The sequence below is a fragment of the Pseudorca crassidens genome, chromosome 12, assembly GCF_039906515.1.
Source record: "Pseudorca crassidens isolate mPseCra1 chromosome 12, mPseCra1.hap1, whole genome shotgun sequence".
Taxonomy (NCBI): domain Eukaryota; kingdom Metazoa; phylum Chordata; class Mammalia; order Artiodactyla; family Delphinidae; genus Pseudorca; species Pseudorca crassidens.
The window spans coordinates 23,238,495-23,258,795 of record NC_090307.1 but is presented as its reverse complement, the minus strand read 5'-3'; the positions used below and the strand labels follow the sequence as shown (position 1 = coordinate 23,258,795).

The following is a 20,301-nucleotide window of genomic DNA, read 5'->3' as shown; positions in this document are numbered from 1 at the left end:
GACCATAGGGTCCTGCTCTGTTGCAGAGGGAGGTACACTTCTGTGTAAATTGGGAGGGCATTGCGGTTATGTAGATGAGCAAAAGAGGTTTGGTGGAACAAGTGGCATTGGAAGACAGAAAAGAGTAGGAGAAGGGCAGGTGAGAGGAAGGTTGTTTCTGCTGACTGTTAAAGAGCTAATCAAGACATCTATTTTAAACTATGTTGTCTTCACTTACACCAGGCCAGCAAATTTAAGAATTTTATCAACTATTAACATAAATACTTAATACATAAAATTATTTCTTTAATAATCATTTTAATTTCTACTATACATTATAAATAAAACACTTTTGAGTGTCTCTTAAATCTAAATGGGAGATAGGCAGTGAAACCATGTGTAGCTACTCATTTATCTTTGGCAATAGGATAGGTAAAGCACTTTTAAATGAACACAGTTCATTTAAAACTGTATAAAAATACAGGGGTTTTAACCCCTTTATATTTTCCAGCCTTAGATAAAATCTTGTAAGGAGCAACATGAAGCACAAAGGATTTAGTGATTTGAGTCTTCTCCCCCTTTTTTCATTATAAAAGTTCATCAATTTTGTAGGTCTTTACAAAGAACCAACTTTTGGTTTAATCTTTTAATTTTTCCGATTGTTTTTTTCTATTTTATTTATTTATTTTCACTGTAATCTTTATTATTTCCTTCCTTCTTGCTTCAGGTTTAGTTTGTTCCTTTTTCCCCCTAGTTTCTTAAGATGGAAGGTTAGGCAATTGATTTGAAATCGTTCTGCCTTTTAAAGTTACATTTACAGCTACAAATTTCCCTTAGCATTATTTTCACTGTATCCTATAAGTTTTGGTATGTGTGTTTTAATTCATCTGGAAGTATCTTCTAATTTCCCTGTGCTTTCTTCTCTGACCAATTGGTTTTTAGGAGTGTGTTGTTTAAGATCAAAGTATTTGTGAATTCCCCAAATGTCCATTATTAATTTCTTTTATTTTTAATTTTTTAAATTTATTTAATTAATTAATTTATTTATGGCTGCATTGGGTCTTCGTCGCCATGCGCGGGCTTTCTCTAGTTGCGGTGAGTGAGGGCTACTCTTCATCATGGTGTGTGGGCTTCTCAATGCGGTGGCTTCTCTTGTTGTGGAGCACAGGCTCTAGATGCATGGGCTTCATTAGTTGTGGCACGCGGGCTCAGTAGTTGTGGCTTGCAGGCTCTAGAGCGCAGGCTCAGTAGTTGTGGCTCACAGGCTTAGTTGCTCCGTGGCATGTGGGATCTTCCTGGACTAGGGCTCGAACCAGTGTCCCCTGCGTTGGCAGGCGGATTCTTAACCACTGTGCCACCAGGGAAGTCCCCCATTATTAATTTCTAATCTCATTGCATTGTGGTTGAAGATCATACTTTGGGTGACTTAAATCCTTTCAGATTTATTGAGACTTGCTTTATGGCCTGATGAATGGTCTGTCCTGGGGAATAGTCCTTGTGCACTTGAAAAGAATGTGTATCCTGCTTCTTTTGAGGGGAGTGTCTGCCAGGTCTAGTTGCTTTATGGTGTTGTTCAAGTCTTCTTTTTCCGTGTTGATTTTCTGTCTAGTTGTTTTCTCCATTATTGAAAATGAGATATTGAAATTTTCAGCTTGTTGAATTGTCTTACTCCCTAATTCTGTCAGTTTTTGCTTCATGTATTTTGTTATCTAACAAAATATGTTTATAATTGTTGTATCTTCTTAATGGATTGATGCTTTCAGCAAAATGTCCTCCTCTAGTAACATGTTTGTTTCAAAGTCTATTTTGTCTGTTACTAACATAGCTACTCCAGCTCTCCTTTGGTTACTATTGACATGGTGTATCTTTTTCCATTCTTTTACTTTCCACCTATTTGTATCTTTGAAAGTTTCCACCTATTTGTATCTTTGAATCAAAGTGTGTCTGTTGTAGTCAGCATATGATTGGATCATGTTTTTTTATCCATTCTTCCAATCCTTTTAATTATAGAGTTTAATCCATCTACATTAGTGTAATAACTAATAAGGTATGATTTATGTCTGCTATTTTGCTATTTGTTTTATTTTTTTTTTTTTTTTTTTTTTTAAACATCTTTATTGGAGCATAATTGCTTTACAATGGTATGTTAGTTTCAGCTTCACAACAAAATGAATCAGTTATATATATACATATGTTCCCATATCTCTTCCCGCTTGCGTCTCCCTCCCTCCCACCCTCCCTATCCCACCCCTCCAGGCGGTCACACAGCACCGAGCTGATCTCCCTGTGCTATGCGGCTGCTTCCCACTAGCGATCTACCTTACGTTTGGTAGTGTATACATGTCCATGCCTCTTTATTGCTTTGTCACCGTTTACCCTTCCCCCTCCCCATAGCCTCAAGTCCATTCTCTAGTAAGTCTGTGTCTTTATTCCTGTTTCACCCCTAGGTTTTTCATGACATTTTTTTTTTCTTAAATTCCATATATATGTGTTAGAATACGGGTCTCTTGTAGACAGCAAATATATGGGTCTTGTTTTTGTATCCATTCAGCCAATCTGTGTCTTTTGGTGGGAGCATTTAGTCCATTTACATTTAAGGTAATTATCGATATGTGTGTTCCCATTCCCATTTTCTTAATTGTTTTGGGTTTGTTATTGTAGGTCTTTTCCTTCTTTTGTGTTTCTTGCCTAGAGAAGTTCCTTTAGCAGTTGTTGTAGAGCTGGTTTGGTGGTGCTGAACTCTCTCAGCTTTTGCTTGTCTCTAAAGGTTTTAATTTCTCCATCAAATCTGAATGAGATCCTTGCTGGGTAGAGTAATCTTGGTTGCAGGTTTTTCTCCTTCAACACTTTCAATATGTCCTGCCACTCCCTTCTGGCTTGCAGAGTTTCTGCTGAAAGATCAGCTGTTAACCTTATGGGGATTCCCTTGTGTGTTATTTGTTGTTTTTCCCTTGCTGCTTTTAATATGTTTTCTTTGTATTTAATTTTTGACAGTTTGATTAATATGTGTCTTGGCGTATTTCTCCTTGGATTTATCCTGTATGGGACTCTCTGTGCTTCCTGGACTTCATTAACTATTTCCTTTCCCATATTAGGGAAGTTTTCAACTATAATCTCTTCAAATATTTTCTCAGTCCCTTTCTTTTTCTCTTCTTCTTCTGGAACCCCTATAATTCGAATGTTGGTACGTTTAATGTTGTCCCAGAGGTCTCTGAGACTGTCCTCAGTTCTTTTCATTCTTTTTTCTTTATTCTGCTCTGCAGTAGTTATTTCCACTATTTTATCTTCCAGGTCACTTATCCGTTCTTCTGCCTCAGTTATTCTGCTATTGATCCCATCTAGAGTACTTTTAATTTCATTTATTGTGTTGTTCATCGTTGCTTGTTTCATCTTTAGTTCTTCTAGGTCCTTGTTAACTGATTCTTGCATTTTGTCCATTCTATTGTCCATTCTATCTCCAAGATTTCGGATCAACCTTACTATCATTATTTTGAATTCTTTTTCAGGTAGACTGCCTATTTCCTCTTCATTTGTTAGGTCTGATGGGTTTTTATCTTGCTCCTTCATCTGCGGTGTGTTTTTCTGTCTTTTCATTTTGCTTATCTTACTGTGTTTGGGGTCTCCTTTTTTGCAGGCTGAAGGTTCGTAGTTCCTGTTGTTTTTTGTGTCTGTCCCCAGTGGCTAAGGTTGGTTCAGTGGGTTGTGTAGGCTTCCTGGTGGAGGGTACTAGTGCCTGTGTTCTGGTGGATGAGGCTAGATCTTGTCTTTCTGGTGGGCAGGTCCACGTCTAGTGGTGTGTTTTGGGGTGTCTGTAGACTTATTATGATTTTGGGCCGCCTCTCTGCTAATGGGTGGGGTTGTGTTCCTGTCTTGCTAGTTGTTTGGCATAGGATGTCCAGCACTGTAGCTTGCTGGTCGTTGAGTGAAGCTGGGTGCTGGCGTTGAGATGGAGATCTCTCGGAAATTTTTGCTGTTTGATATTATGTGCAGCTGGGAGGTCTCTTGTGGATCAGTGTCCTGAAGTTGGCTCTCCCACCTCAGAGGCACAGCACTGACTCCTGGCTGCAGCACCAAGAGCCTTTCATCCACAGGGCTCCTTAATTTGGGATGATTGGTTGTCTATTCAGGTATTCCACAGATGCAGGGTATATCAAGTTGATTGTGGAGCTTTAATCCGCTGCTTCTGAGGCTGCTGGGAGAGATTTCACTTTCTCTTCTTTGTTCTCACAGCTCCCAGGGGCTCAGCTTTGGATTTAGCCCCGCCTGTGCGTGTAGGTCGCCGGAGGGCGTCTGTTCTTTGCTCAGACAGGACGGGGTTAAAGGAGCCGCTGATTCGGAGGCTCTGGCTCACTCAGGCCCGGGGGTAGGGAGGGGCACGGAGTGTGGGGCGGGCCTGCGGCGGCAGAGGCCGGCGAGACGTTGCAGCCTGAGGCGCGCCTGTGCGTTCTCCCGGGGGAGTTGTCCCTGGATCCCGGGACCCTGGCAGTGGCGGGCTGCACAGGCTCCCCGGAAGGGCGTGTGGCTAGTGACCTGTGTTCGCACACAGGCCTCCCGGTGGCGGCAGCAGCGGCCCTAGCGTCTCATGTCTGTCTCTGGGCTCCGCACTTTTAGCCGCGGCTCGCGCCCGTCCCTGGAGCTCTCTCAAGCAGCGTTCTTAATCCCCTCTCCTCGTGCACCAGGAAACAAAGAGGGACGTAAAAGTCTCTTGCCTCTTCGGCAGTTCCAGACTTCTCCCCGGACTCTCTCCCGGCCAGCCGCGGTGCACTAACGCCCTGCAGGCTGTGTTCACGCCGCCAACCTCAGTCCTCTCCCGGCGCTCCGACAAAAGCCGGAGCCTCAGCTCCCAGTCCCGCCCGCCCCGGCGGGCGAGCAGACAAGCCTCTCGGCTGGTGAGTGCCGGTCGGCCCGATCCTCTGCGCTGGAATCTGTCCGCTTTGCCCTCCGCACCCCTGTTGCTGTGCTCTCCTCCGCGGCTCCCAAGCTCCCCCACTCCGCCTCCCGAAGCCTCCACCCGCGAAGGGGCTTCCTAGTGTGTGGACACTTTTCCTCCTTCACAGCTCTCTCCCGCTGGTGCAGGACCCGTCCCTATCCTTTTGTCTCTGTTTAGTTTTTTTCTTTTGCCCTACCCAGGTACGTGGGGGGTTTCTTGCCTTTTGGGAGGTCTGAGGTCTTCTGCCAGCGTTCAGTAGATGCTCTGTAGGAGTTGTTCCATGCGTAGATGTATTTCTGGTGTATCTGTGGGGAGGAACGTGATCTCTGCGTCTTACTCTTCCGCCATCTTCCCGGAAGTCTGCTATTTGTTTTAAAATGTCTTATGTGCCTTTTGTTCCTCTTTACTCTATTGTTCCCTTCATTTGTATTAAATTTTCTATGATGCCATTTAAATTCCCTTGTCTTTTCTTTTCCTGCCTATTTCTGAGTTATTTTCTTAGTGGTTTGCCCTGGGGATTACAATTACCATCTTTAAAACAGTCTAGTTCAGTTTGATACCAATTTAATGTAAACAGTACACCGAAATTTTGCTCCTGTAGAGGTCCATCTCCTTCTTTTGTGCTGCTTCGTCATACAAATTACAGAGTACAAATTACATTTTATACGTTGCATGACTGTCAACACAGATTTATAATTACTGCTTTATGTAATTGTCTTTTAAATTGGGTAGGAGAAAAAAAGACCTACAAACAAAAAGTACATTTATACTGTCTTTTATATTATGTAGTCATTTTATCCGTGTTCTTTGTTTCTTTGTGTGGATTTGAATTATTGTCTAATGTCTTTAATTTAGGCCTGAAGGACTCCCTTTAGTATTTCTTGTGAGACAAGTCTGTTAGCAATGAATTCTCTGTTTTTGTTTATCTGGAATGTCTTAATTTCTCCATTTATTTATTTATTTATTTATTTATTTATTTATGGTTGTGCTGGGTCTTCGTTTCTGTGCCAGGGCTTTCTGTAGTTGTGGCGAGTGGGGGCCACTCTTCATCGCGGTGCGCGGGCCTCTCACTATCGCAGCCTCTCCTGTTGCGGAGCACAGGCTCCAGATGCACAGGCTCAGTAATTGTGGCTCACGGGGCTAGTTGCTCCGCGGCATGTGGGATCTTCCCAGACAAGGGCTCAAACCCGTGTCCCCTGCATTGGCAGGCAGATTCCCAACCACTGCGCCACCAGGGAAGCCCAATTTCTCCATTTTTGAAGGATGGATTTGTAGGATTTAGAAATTCGTGGTTGACAGGTTATTTTTCTTTCAGCACTCTCTATGGCCTCCGTGGTTTCTGATAAGAAATCAGCTGTTACTCTTTTTGAGGATCCCCTGCACGTGATGAGTCACTTTGCTTTCAGATTTCTGCTGTCTCTGGCTTTTGACAGTTTGAATATGACGTGTGTAGGGGTAGAGTTCTTTGAGTTTTTCTTGATTGGAGCTATTGAGCTTCTTGGATGTGTGGATTAATGCTTCTCATCAAATTTGGGAGGTTTTTAGCCATTATTTTTTCAAATATTCTTTAGCCTTTTCTCTCCTCACCTCTGGGCCTCCTGTTATGTACGTGTTGGTACTCTTGCTGGTCTCTCAGGTCTGTTCACATTTATTCCTTATTTTTCTTTTTGTTTGTTTGTTGTTGTTTTTAATTTTTCCTTTCTATTTCTCAGACTGGATTATCTCAGCTGACCAATCTTTAAATCTGATGGTTTTTTCCTTCCACCACTCAAGTCTGCTTGTTGAGCCCCTTTAGTGAATTTTTTATTTCAGTTGTTGTAGTTTCAATTCCAGAATTTCTATTTAGTTCCTTTTTTATCTTCTCTGTTTATCAGTATTCTCTATTTAGTAGGATGTCATTCTCACACTTCTTTTTAGTTCATTAGACAATGTTTTTTTTAGTTTTTTTGATATATTTAAAATAACTAACTTTTTTCTTTTTTTAAATTGAAGTATAGTTGATTTACAATGTTTCAGGTATACGGCAAAGTATATTCTTTTTCAGATTCTTTCCCGTTATAGATTATTACAAGATATTGAATATAGTTCCCTGTGCTGTACAGTAGGTCCTTATTGTTTATCTGTTTTTTATATAGTAGTGTGTTAATCCCAAATTCCCAATTTATCCGTCCCCTAGAATAACTAAAGTCTTTGTCTAGTAAGTACAATGTTTGGGCTTCCCCAGGCAATTTCAATTAACTGCCCTTATTTCCTGTATATGAGTCAGACTTTATGTGTTTTGTTGCTGTTGTTGTTTGTTTGTTTATTTTTTGCTTGCCTTATGATTTTTGGTTGAAAACTGGGCTTTTAAAATAATGTGGCTGCCCTGGAAACCAGATATTCATTCCTCCCAGTCGTTTCTGAACTAATTCCTTCTTCTTGTTATGTATGCCTACTGAAGTCTCTGCTTTGTTAACTTAGTGATCAGCCAGTGATTAAACAGAAACTGAAATACCTAGAGCCATTAAATCTCCCATTCTTTGCCAGGGGGCTTTGTGTACCTGCTGGGGTGTGCCTTCAGGACTCAGCCAGGCAGTTTACAGCTACGCATCAGCCTTCACTTCCTGTTTGCACAGAGCCTCAAGGTTAGCCAGAGGTGGGAGCTTAGGGCTTTCTCAGGTCTTTCCTGGACATGCGTACAGCTGTGCATATGACGTTCTAGGTTCTCAGGAATATGTCTCAGCATTTCAGAGTTCCCCATGGACATCTCATTTCTCAGCTTTTCCTTTTCAGCTTTTTGGTTATTAGCCTGTTGTTTGCCCCAACTGTTACCTACTGCCTTGGGGAGCTGCTATGTTAAATAATTGCCTCTGATTGTTTTCAACAGACCCTTCTGGCGGGAAAGGCTGTTCACACTGCCTGAGCTCCAAGTCAGGTCAAATAAAGACAGCCTTGCAGATAGGGTCTGCCAGGTCAGATAATAACAGTTTCCTGGATATGGGGCTTTAGAGGAATCTCCAAACCCTCCTGCCTTCTCCAGTGACTGCCAGGCTCTGATTTTCAAAGCGATTGTTTCACAGTGATTGCGTTTTCAAGGTTACTGTGGAGCTGGGGAGGGGAGCTAGGAACAAGGCAAGTTAAAATGCCATGAAGCTTGCTGTTCTCACTGAAATTCAGCAGTTTTTCTTGAATAAATGCTCTCCAACTGCTGAAAGCTTTGGTTAATTTCCAGAATTCTGATCATTTGGCCAGGGTTCTTGTTGCTTTTATGGAGGAAAAGATTTTTAGAAGTCCTTTCTCTGGCATTTTTACTGACATCATTGATTAAAAAAAAAAAAATTTAACCCATAGCTGAATACCAGAAACTGAAAAAGAATTTATTACATAGGTCAATTTTTCTTAAGTAGCATTCTTCCTTCCCCCTCCCTCTGTTCAGCCTCACTCCTTTCCGGTCACGGTAGCCTCTTAGTTTGGTTTGTGTTCTTTCAAACTGTATTCTGTTGATTGCATTTTTAACGTATGCATATATCTGTATATAATATGTACTTTACGGGGGTTTTCTAAACATAATAATTAACAGTGAATTTGTTTTGATTTTCAACTTGACTTTTTCTCCTAACTGTGTATCTGGGAGATCTTTCTACTGCACACTTAGAGATACATGTTTAAGTGTGTTTATGGAAATACCATAGGTTGCTAACTCTTCCATAATTGATGGACTTTTAGTTAGTTTGTAATAGGCAAGAGAACTGGAAACAGTGCTACAACTAATCTCTTCATATACGCGTCTCTATACATGAATATATCTCTAGGATAACTAACTAGAAGTAGAATTGCTTTGTGTGCATTCAAGATATGGAAGCGACCTAAGTGTCCATCAAAAGATGAATGGGTAAAGAAGATATATGTACACACAATGGAATATCATTCAGCCATAAAGAAGAATGAAATTCTGCCATTTGCACCAATATGGGTGGACCTGGAGTATTATGCTCAGTGAAATAAGTCAGACAAAGGCAAATACTGCGTGATGTCACTTATATGTGGAATCTAAAAAACAAAACAAGTGAATGGATATAACAAAACAGAAACAGACTCACAGATATAGAGAACAAACTAGTGGTTAGGAGGAGAGGAGAGGCAAGGGGAGAGGGACAAGATAGGGGTAGAGGATTAAGAGATACAAACTACTTTGTATAAAATAAATAAGCTACAAGGATATATTGTACGGCACAGGGAAATATAGTCATTATTTTATAATAATTTTAAATGGAGTTTAATCTATAAAAACATTGAATCACTATGTTGTACACCTGAAACTAATATTGTAAGTCAACTATACTTCAGTTAAAAAAATAATAAAGTATGTGCATTTTAAAAAAATCTAAGAGTACTTTGAAATTGGCTTTCAAAGCCTAAACCAGTTTATATTCCAGCAATGGTATGTGAGAGTAATTCTTTTACCATACCCTCCCCAGTACTAGATATGATCAATCTTATAAATTTATGAAAGTCCGGGCAAAAATGATATCTTGTTGATCTTTTTAAGTTTATGTTTAAATTGTGTTTGGTAGGAGGCACCATTGCTACCCCTGTAAGTAATAATTTTTAATCCTTTTGTTTTTTCCTTTTTAGGGGATGGCATTTACATTACAGGAACGACAAATGCTTGGTCTTCAAGGACTTCTACCTCCCAAAATAGAGACACAAGATATTCAAGCCTTACGATTCCACAGAAATGTGAAAAAGTTGAATGGCCCTTTGGAAAAGTAAGAGTTGATTAGATGTTTAGTTTTTTTATTGGTGTTCTGATCAGAAAAATTGGGAGTATTATGATTATTATCGCATGAGAAATATACAGTCTCAATGAAACTTTTGTTTTAGTCAGTTGGTTTATAATGATTGTTTCCTTCACTTATTTTCACTATTGTAAAATTTAGCAGAAATCAATATTTTATGGTTAAAATCACAGAGCATTTCAGGTTTGAATGGAATGTTAGAAGCAGAGGCTATCACCTAATTTGCACCCATTCTATTCAATAACTTTTACTGATCCCCTACTTTGTGTGTGCCATTGCTAGCCACTGAGGATATAAACTGGGTGATAGATAGGGTGGCCATGTAATATATCGTCCAATCCCAGACACTTTGGGGAGTAAAAAAGAAGTAACTGAAACTGTCCCGGGCAAATTAGAATGTATGGCTACCGCAGTAACTCACAGCCTAGCCTGCCTTCTAGGAGCTCATTAATAGATGGCTATACTATGACTGTCATTGTATAGCACAGTGAGAAAAAGGGACCTGTAGAGTACATTCTGAAAATGTGAAGAGGGGTGCCAGCTGAGCTTGGGGAGTCACTTCCTGGAGGAAGTGATGCCTGAGCTGAATTTGAAACAATATGTTACAAGGAGCAGGCAAAATGAGAAAGAAGGGCAGGGTATTCTGGTAGAGGGATCAGTCTGACTGTAGAACTAAAAATATTTATTGGGTTTATAAAATATAGGGGATTATTGGATATTGGTGACTAGTGAGAGTGGTTTCTTTACATTATGGGGCATACATACATACATGAAAATATATATGGTCTCGAACTCATGTTACCATGGAGGGAAGACAAAGTCAAGAAGTGGCGTGAGAGTTAAAGAAGAGGGAGGAGAGTGTTAACGGGACCTGAAGACAGGAAAATCTGAAGTGTATATATGTGTGGTGGGGGGCAGCGAATGACAGAAAAGGACCCCAGAGAGTGTGCCAACTGAGCTGCATTTGGAGAGCATGAGTAGAGGACTGTGCCTGGTCAGAGGGTGTTCCAGGCAAAGGGTGTGTCGGCGTATGCTGCAACTCCAAGGTCAGAGTTGTGGTGCATTTGAGGAAGTGAAGTAATTCAGTATGAAGATGAGGCTGCAAAGTAGTCATTGAGGTCTAGTTAACTATTTTAGGAGCTTAAGCCTATTAAACTGGCATTTGGAAGCCATTCAGGGAGAATAGAAATGACCAGAGGTATGTTTTTAAGAGAAGAATAGGATTGGAGCAGGGGAACAAAATGGTGAGAATAGAGACTACAACACTGTAAAACATCTATACTCCAATTTAAAAAAAAATTAACTTTACTATATTTATTTTTAATTTTTTCAACAATACCTCTGTGCTCTTTTAATCTTTGGTTACTTATTCTCTAGTTTTTAGCTTAATGGTTTGTTTACTAAACAAACATAGAAGCTTTAATCCTAAAATAAAAAAATAAAATAAAGGCTGTTGCTTTGATGCCTGTGGTGTTAATAAGGTTTGAAAAAAAAAGGTTCTTGAGGTAGCCCAGGTGAGAAGTGACGGTGGCTTGGGCTGGGTGGGGATGGAGGGAGGAAATAAATATTTGAAAGATATTTCACAGGTAGTCTCTGTGGGACATTCTGATTTATTAGGTTGGGGTGGGGGAGGGTGGGAGAGGAAGAAATCAAGAATGGACCCTGGATGGATTCCCATTTGATCAGATGATAACAAGGGGAGAAACAAATGTGGGGAAAAGACAATGAGTCTGTTTTAGACATATTTAATTCAGTGTGATTACTGTTTTTTCAGGCCAACATCTCCCTGTTTTCTAACCTTTATTCTTTAAAAGCTGTTATTTATATATTTATGTGAATTGACCATTGCCTCCTTTTGTGCTACCTGTGTGCCCTGTATAGAACTTAAAATGCCTATAAGCCTCCTGGATTATAAGCTCCATGAGGGAAATTCCCTGGTGGTCCAGTGGTTAGGAGTCCTTGCTTCTACTGCAGGGCAGCATGGGTTTGATCCCTGGTCAGGGAACTAAGATCCTGCATGCCATGTGCTGCAGACAGATGGATGGATGGATGGATGGATGGATGGGTAAATAAATAAACAAACAAACTCACTCCACGAGGACAGGGGCACTTCTTACATCCCTGGAGTTCAGAATAGTACCTGGCACGTAGTATTTTGTAAATATTTGAATGAATGCCACTTTATTTCCTTATTTACGTGTCAGTCACCTTGAAGATTAGGTCCTTGAAGCTGGGGCCTCATGGTAATTTTTGTGTTTCCAGTGCCTGATACAGAGCCTGACTCACAGTTAGAGCTCAATAAATGTTACCTGTTGGTTCTGTTATTACTCTTTTCATCATCACCATCTACCATTTAAGCACATTTTTATTTTTGTTGATTTTTAGTCCTGGGTATTATGTAATGATAATATAGGGTTTTGTTTTCCAGGGGGAGGGAGTCCTCAATTTTAGATGTTTAGATTTGACTTCAAAGGCCAAAGTCTTTAGCCTAATGCTGGCTGATGTAGACATTATTTGCTGTGCTTAATTTCAGATACATCTATATAATGGGAATACAAGAAAGAAATGAGAAGTTGTTTTACAGAATACTGCAAGATGATATCGAAAGTCTAATGCCAATTGTATATACACCAACAGTTGGTCTTGCCTGCTCCCAGTATGGACACATCTTTAGAAGACCTAGGTAAGGCTTATTTTTAAAAATATATTTGCAAATGACTATTGCGTAGAAAAAACATCACTTCATAGCCCCTATTACATTTCTATTTTATGTATTGCAGTCTTATCCAACCACATTTCCCACCTCACAAAAGCTTAATTTGGACCAAAAGGGATTAATAAAAATCTAACGTGTCATATCTTTTATTTTGTGGAAATACCATCATTTATTCCTAACCTTCTTTAAGTATTTATGATTGTTAGAGGAAATGTGCATTTTTGTACCAAAAAAAAAAAAAAAACCCACAGTATTCTTAATTTTGGTGGCATATTCTGCAGAATAATCATAAAAGTTTTTGACAATCTGGCCAATTAAGAGATAGATTCTCATTTTTTTATCAGCTTTATTTCTATTGTTTGTCCTTTTTTATGAATTAACACAAATTTTACTTTCAGATAGTTCAAGTACCTCCAGATATTTTAAGTGGAAAGGGTACTGGAATGAGCATTGGCTCAAGTCTTTGAATAAGTTACTTTATTCCTCCGAATCTGTTTATCATAAGGTAGGAATACCAGTATCTTTCAAAGAGCTGCTGAGAAGGTCAGATGAGGAAACTGATGTGACAGTTTTTTGTAAACTTATAAGCATTGTATAAATGCTATTTTTACTTAATTTGAGTTTTCTTCTCTGTTCCTCTAACGTGTAATCATTTTCCACAATCCTTATGTTTTTCCCATGTCCTGCTTACATATTGGTACAAATGTAGAAATGCAAACACTGTGTGATAGCATTTATCTTTAGTCTCCTCTCATGTAGTGTAGTGGCTTTCAAACTTTAATGTGCATATGAAACATCTGTGGGGCTTACTTAAAATGTTCATCCTTGCCAACTTTCCTCTCCTTCCTATTCCCAAGATTCTGATGAAAAAGAGAAAGGTCTGGAGGTCCGGATTGTAATGAACACCGTCGGTGATGGTGTTGCAGGTATTCCCCGGAAGACACTTTGAGAACACTGTCTGTTCTGTCCTATGTGCTGCCATCAATTAATATGTCTAAGCACTTCTGTGGTATAACCCAGCTGTTCAGCTCTTTTATAGTTTCATTTTCACTTATAATAGTACTTCCCAATCCAGATTAAAGGACAAAGGAAAACAAAAAGATACTGATGTCTGGGCCCCAACCACAGAGATTCTGATTCAGTTAGTCTAGAGTTGGGCCCAGGTGTTGCTGTTTCATAAAATCTCCTGGTGTGATTTTGATGTGCACCCAGAGTTGAGAACTCACATGAAACATAAAGAGCTTTTGGGTGAGGGCAGATACTGTGTATCACTTGTGCAGTGGCAGTGGTTTTTTGTTTGTTTTGTTTTTTACATAGAAGATGGTCAGTAGGTCTTGGTTGTTTAAGTCCAAGCTAGTTAAATCAGAATCTCTGGGGGTAGAACCCTGGCATTTTAAAAAGCTCATCAGATGGGCTCCCCTGGTGGCGCAGTAGTTGAGAGTCCGCCTGTCCATGCAAGGGACGGGGGTTCGTGCCCTGGTCCGGGAAGATCCCACATGCCACAGAGCGGCTGGACCCGTGAGCCATGGCCGCTGAGCCTGCGCGTCTGGAGCCTGTGCTCTGCAACGGGAGAGGCCACAACAGTGAGAGGTCCGCGTACCGCAAAAAAAATAAATAAATAAATAAAATAAAAAGCTCAGCAGATGATTCTACTATGAAGCTCTGGTTGAGAAACCGTTTAAACTGATTTAAGCTGGGATAGTAATGCCAAAGTTAAGATGTCGATGAGAAGAATGGATAAGCATCAAGTTCCTACTGTATAGCACAGGGCACTGTATTCAATAGCCTTTGATAAACCATAACGGAAAAGAATATGATAGAGAATGTATATATGTATGTATAACTGAATCACTGTGCTGTACAGTAGAAATTAGCACAACATTATAAATCAACTATACTTCAATAAAATAAATTTTTTAAAAAGGATATCAGTGAGAAAGTTAAGAATCAGTTTGAAGGCACTGGGAGCCCATTGGCCCTCGTCTTTACTTGGCCTGTTTTCTAGAACCTATGTTTCTTTTTTCTGTCTCTCTTCCTGCCTTCCTCTCTTCCTTTATTGAAATCTGGATTATCTCAATTGGATAACAATATACAATGTTTAAAATAACTTTTTACTTTTTCCTAATGCTTCAAGGATGGATTTTTTATGTGAAATTACTATAGTTTTCTTCTCTCCCTTCCTGCTCCTTCAGATTTCAAATTTTCAGTTTCAGTGACTTTGGACAGTAGTTTACTTAGCTTTATCGTGCTTTCCTGCATTGGTGGGTTGTCTTTATATTGCTTTTTACTGGAGGTATATTGAGTTTATTTGAATAGGAGATGTGGATACATTTCTTCTTGGGTAAAAATGATCACATCATTTAATAATAACCTTTGTTGCAGCTACTATGTGAACAATGCAATTACAGTTTGAAGTGGTTGAAAATAAACCTGTGTGACTTAGGTAAATCTGCTTGGAAATGACAGTGTCTTGATGTTTTACTAAAATATCTAAATATTCCAATTATGAACAAAAACTTAGAAAAAACCAAAAACTGTTGTGAAATGCAAAAGTGTTTTTGTTCTGTTGCAGGGGATTATTTATTTCAATCTCAGACAGAGGTCATGTTAGATCAATTGTGGATAACTGGCCAGAAAATCATGTTAAGGTACTAATAGCACAACCTTCCTTTCACAATGTTTTTTCTTTCTATGTAAGTTACCTCTTACAAGGCAGAATTTTCAAAAACAGTTTTTTCTCATTGTTGCTCTGATTTATTTTGTACTTGCATACATGTAGATTTAGTGCTCTGAGGAAATCATGATGGTAATTATAAAATGGGTTACTGGTATAGAGTTTGCCCTGGGAAAGCAACTGGGCCTAGTAAGGTGAGCCTGTTCACTTCAGTACCACTGGTATCTCTTGCCTTCTCTATATTCCTTTACTTTTTCAGTTAATATTATTCTAGGTAAAGAAAATACATTAAAATGCCATAAAAACTTTTATTCTGGTGGGCAATGGGGAGGATTCATTATGTCTTTTTTCTTCTAATTCTAAGATAGATTTAGATCCTTAAGCAAATATACCACTCTTAGCATTTCAAATTTAGCAAATATAAACAGCTGTCAATCTGGCTGTCTTTCATAAAACAAAAACTAATGACTTCTTTAAGATCTTTTGGTAGGCTTTAGTGTTTATTACAGGCAGTAATCTCAGTTGCCTTTATTGCGTGTTTTCCTCACCAAAATAATCTTTGATGAATTATCATTTGTTCTAATAACCTAAAAAAAATTTGGTCAGATAATTAAATTCATAGTATCCTCTTAAAACCTTGTAGGTGTATTTTTTATTCTAGATTTTTTTCTCCATTGCTAAGGTTTTTCTTGTTTGGCTTCAGTTATTATTTGGAGTAACATGTTATTTCTAAACTCTTTTTTTCTCTTAGGGTTAATCTTTATCAGAAGTTCCCCTCTCCCCGTTTTAGTCATTGTGAACATATTCAAGTTGATCCTCTAGTCAGAAGCATTCTACTCCTAAACCAAAGACACAGGGAAATCAAATCTAGTTAATTCTCCTCTTTACATCTATATTCTAGAAACCCTAGAATTTTAAGTATTCTTGGTTGGTTAACTTTGAAAGTTAGTTAAGAAACAATTTTATTTTTAAAAGTGAGAGTGAAACTATGTGAAGAGAATCTTTTTTTGAGGTTTTCTGTTTTGTTTTTAACAGTAGCTTTTCTGAGATAAAATTCACATACAATGCAATTCACTGGCTTAAAGTGTAAATTCAGTAATTTGTAGTATATTCACAGAGTTGTGCAGCCATCGTCATTGAGAACATTTTCATCACAGCTCCCTCATCCCCACCCTGCCAGAAAAGCCCTGTACCCGTTAGTGTCACTCCCCACTCAGCCCTAGACAACCACTAATGCACTTCTCTCTCTGTAGCTTTACATGTTCATGTGAATGGAATAATCTAATACATGCTATTTTGTGATGAAGAGAATCTTTTTGTGAATGTGTTTCTTAAGTGCTCCATTTTGGACAACTTACAATTTATTTTACTTTATCTTATTTGTAATTAAGGCTGTTGTGGTGACTGATGGAGAGAGAATTCTGGGTCTTGGAGATCTGGGTGTCTATGGAATGGGAATCCCAGTAGGAAAACTTTGTTTGTATACAGCTTGTGCTGGAATACGGCCTGATAGATGCCTGCCTGTGTGTATTGATGTAGGAACTGATAATCCAGTGAGTAAAATCATTTTCCCCCTTTGACCCTTCTCCCATATTAAAAAAAAAAAAAACTGCTTTATTACATTCCTCTTTTGAAGAAATATAAGAAGAGAAAATTCTGTGATTACATATTAGCCTTTGTCTTAAACGCCTTTTAATATTTATGCAAATAATAGTAAATTAATACTATTAAGTTTTTTGAAGAAGGGCAATAAAGTTTTAAAAATTATTAACTTCTTTTTTTTACAATTTTCGTTTTATAGAATGTGTTTAAACTGGTTGTATAACAGAATGCTTTTATTTTTACGTTTGTTCTCTTTTATATAGGCACTCTTAAAAGATCCATTTTACATGGGTTTATATCAGAAAAGAGATCGATCACAACGTTACGATGATCTGATTGATGAGTTTATGAAGGCCATTACTGACAGGTATTTTTTAAAAGTTTGAGTATATGAAAGCATCTCTTAAAAAAAAAAAAAAAGGAACCACAGTTTTGTTTTCCTTTATCTTTTGTGAAGATAGGTAGAAGGAGATTAAATTTTGGAGAACTTAGGTTCTTTCCTGCCTGATTCGATGTGCTGATGTGTGGTGATACCCTCTGCCTTGCCTTCCTGAGTTATCTGACATCTTGAGCACACTGAAATCTTCAAGTCTGCACTCACTGCTCCTAAAATCCCCTCACTGTGCGGTTCTTTCAGCCCTTGGCATCCAGGCTGACTCCACCATTCCAGTGAAACCCTTGTGCAGCTTTCGTGTTTTAAATTCTGACCATTTGGTCTTCTTCTCTCTCCTCCTCTTTGCAGCATCTGACCAGGTTTTCCACTCCTACATCCTTGAAATTGTTTTCTCTTGACCACTAAAAGACTTTCCTAACTTGGTCTTTCTCCCACCTTTTTTCTTTCCTTTGTCATCTCCACTGGTTTTTCTTCCTCTCTTATTAAATGTGGGTGACTACATAGTTCTCTTCTCTTCTCATAGTCTTGTAAGCTATGACCTTTATGCACGTGACTCCTAAGTCCATGAATACCCATCTCTGTAGTCCCACATCCCTCTGAGGCTTGCGTTCCCAACAGTTGGAATCCTCCATCCAGACATTTTGTTGCTCCTTCATATTCATGTCCGGAACAACTCCTTCCCTTTCTAAATTGCCTATCTTCTGTAAATCCAGCCTCTAATAATGGCATTAACATGGTTGACAGGGTTGTCGCCAGACCTTTGATCTTGGTCTAATCTTTGACTCTTTCTCCTCCTCCATCAACCCCGTATAGTGTCACTCGGTCCTCACATCCAGTTGGTACTATCCCTTAAATGCCTCAGAAATATATCTCCTCTTTTCCATTGCCACAGCCTTTCTGCAGATCTTCATCTCTCTTTTGGATTCTTTAAAACCTTCCTCCAACTTCTCTCCATTTCCTCTCCACCTTACCACCAGATTAGTCTTTTAAAAACATGCACTTTGTTATATCATTCTTTTGTTTGAAATCTATCAGTGGTTTCATGTTGCCATAGGGTAAAGTCCAAACTCTTTATGATCTAGCCCTGCCCTACCTTGTAGATTATTGGTACATGGAAGATAGTAAAAAATTAACTCCTGGGCTTCCCTGGTGGCGCAGTGATTGAGAGTCCGCCTGCCGATGCAGGGGACACGGGTTCGCGCCCCGGTCCGGGAAGATCCCACATGCCACCAAGCGGCTGGGCCCGTGAGCCATGGCCGCTGAGCCTGCGCGTCCGGAGCCTGTGCTCCGCAACGGGAGAGGCCACAACAGTGAGAGGCCCGCGTACCGCGAAAAAAATAAAAAAATTAACTCCTTTTCAGAATCAAAGTTGACATATCTAAAACTAAACCTTTTATCTTCCCCAAAATTGCCATCTCCTCCCCTTCCCCTCATTTCCTTACCTTGGACAATCAGATAGTATCTCTTAGTCATCCAGGCTGCCTTGACATTTTAACAGCATCTCTCTCACTTCCCAGGTGGTCCTCATCGTCAACTTCTTTTTGTTCATTCTGATGTCTCATAATTGTCCCTTTCACTTCCTGTGGCTTCTGCTTCAGATCTTCTTGTCGTCCTCTCATAATAGCTGCCCAGCTATTTGTCCTTCTTTCTCATCTCTCCCCAGGTTGATACATGCTGTGTATCGCTGGCAGGTTTATCCTTCCTAAAGGGAGTCTCAGATGAATTCTTCCCTTCTCTAGACTTCAGTGATTCTAGATCAGATACGGAATAAAGTCCCCATTCCCTAATTTTGCATTCATCGTTCTCCGTTATCTGGCTCCAACCTACCTTAACCAACTTCTCCCTTATACTTTCATATAGACCCTGAAATGTATAGCCAGACTGTTGAAAATTCAGGGTCAGCAAAATACACCTTGTTTTTCTTTCCACCGCTTTACCTTTTGTTGTTCTTTCAGGACCCAAATAAAGTCCCACCTCCTTTTCAAGCCTTCCCTTACTCCACCCCACCAAGATGATTGATATCTTTTTCTGAATGCCAGTCAACTCATACAGCAATTATTCTTTAACCTCTTATTTAATATATTCTTTTCTGTGTTGCTGTTTAACTGTGAATGTAATGAAAATTCACATATCAAATATATACTTTTTGAGACTCAGAGACAAAATCTCTTGCTTTTTAGGGAGTTACTTGTGCTTACATGTGCTGGACACCCTCCTAGGCACTTGGTAATAGTTTATGCAGATTAATATCCCATAGGTCCATCATAGTGCTACATTCATTTTAAGAACCCCATACATTTTTCTGAATGAGTAATAGATTTTTCTACATTTTGAGTTCTAGTCTTTCACAGACTCTGAAAATTGCCAGATGGCCTTAAACGAACTACCTTTGTACATTATTTTAAAATGTGATCATAAGGACTATTAGACAGGAAAGCTGTTTAAAAGTGGTATTTTCAACACAACTATCATGGGCTTTGCTGTTTTTAGATATGGACAGAACACACTTATTCAGTTTGAAGACTTTGGAAATCATAATGCATTCAGGTTCTTGAGAAAATATCGAGAAAAATACTGTACCTTCAATGATGATATTCAAGGTAAAGCAAAAGAAAACCTTAGGTTTTTGATTCCTACTTAAAATTTTTTTTAATGTGCCTACTTTTTACTTTACAATGTTTTACTTGTCTTACAGGGACGGCTGCAGTTGCTCTAGCCGGTCTGCTTGCAGCCCAAAAAGTCATTGGTAAACCGATCTCAGAACACAGAATCTTATTTCTTGGAGCAGGAGAGGTAAAGTTCCTATAAGCTTTTAGGATTGAAAACCAACACTCTCCTTTAGAATTGGAAAATGGGGTATAATGAACTTATAATTTTGTTGAGATAGAGGGTGTGAATTCAAGATCAGTGTTGTGAATAGGTAATTTAAAATGTTTGGAAAGAATATCACAAAGAATCAAGCTTTGTGTGCTTTGTAAGGGAAGAATAGGCCCAGTATTCCTCATAACATAATTCTCATAAATAAAGTAATTTAGTATTGCGTCATACTCTAGTCCTTGTTTTTTAAAATTTATGTTTTGTTGCACAGGCTGCTCTTGGAATTGCAAATCTTATAGTTATGGCTATGGTGGAAAATGGCCTCTCAGAAGAAGAGGCGCAAAAGAAAATCTGGATGGTTGACAAATTTGGTTTATTATTTAAGGTAAGGTACTTAAAATTTGGAGAAGC

General features: G+C 39.1%; 1 protein-coding gene across 2 annotated transcripts in view; it reads left to right on the top strand.

The window, feature by feature from the left end:
• Positions 1 to 20,301, top strand: part of ME2 (malic enzyme 2) — a 57,914-nt gene that overhangs the window by 15,193 nt on the left and 22,420 nt on the right. For both annotated transcript variants that reach the window (XR_010933024.1, XM_067699065.1), the window contains exons 3-10: positions 9,524 to 9,657; positions 12,221 to 12,370; positions 14,976 to 15,051; positions 16,469 to 16,630; positions 16,943 to 17,046; positions 19,564 to 19,673; positions 19,769 to 19,866; positions 20,162 to 20,275. Coding sequence is in view for 1 of the 2 variants with exons in the window: in XM_067699065.1 (XP_067555166.1) it covers positions 9,524 to 9,657; positions 12,221 to 12,370; positions 14,976 to 15,051; positions 16,469 to 16,630; positions 16,943 to 17,046; positions 19,564 to 19,673; positions 19,769 to 19,866; positions 20,162 to 20,275 (948 nt within the window). In the remaining variant the exon portion in view is untranslated. The remainder of the gene's footprint in view (positions 1 to 9,523; positions 9,658 to 12,220; positions 12,371 to 14,975; positions 15,052 to 16,468; positions 16,631 to 16,942; positions 17,047 to 19,563; positions 19,674 to 19,768; positions 19,867 to 20,161; positions 20,276 to 20,301) is intronic.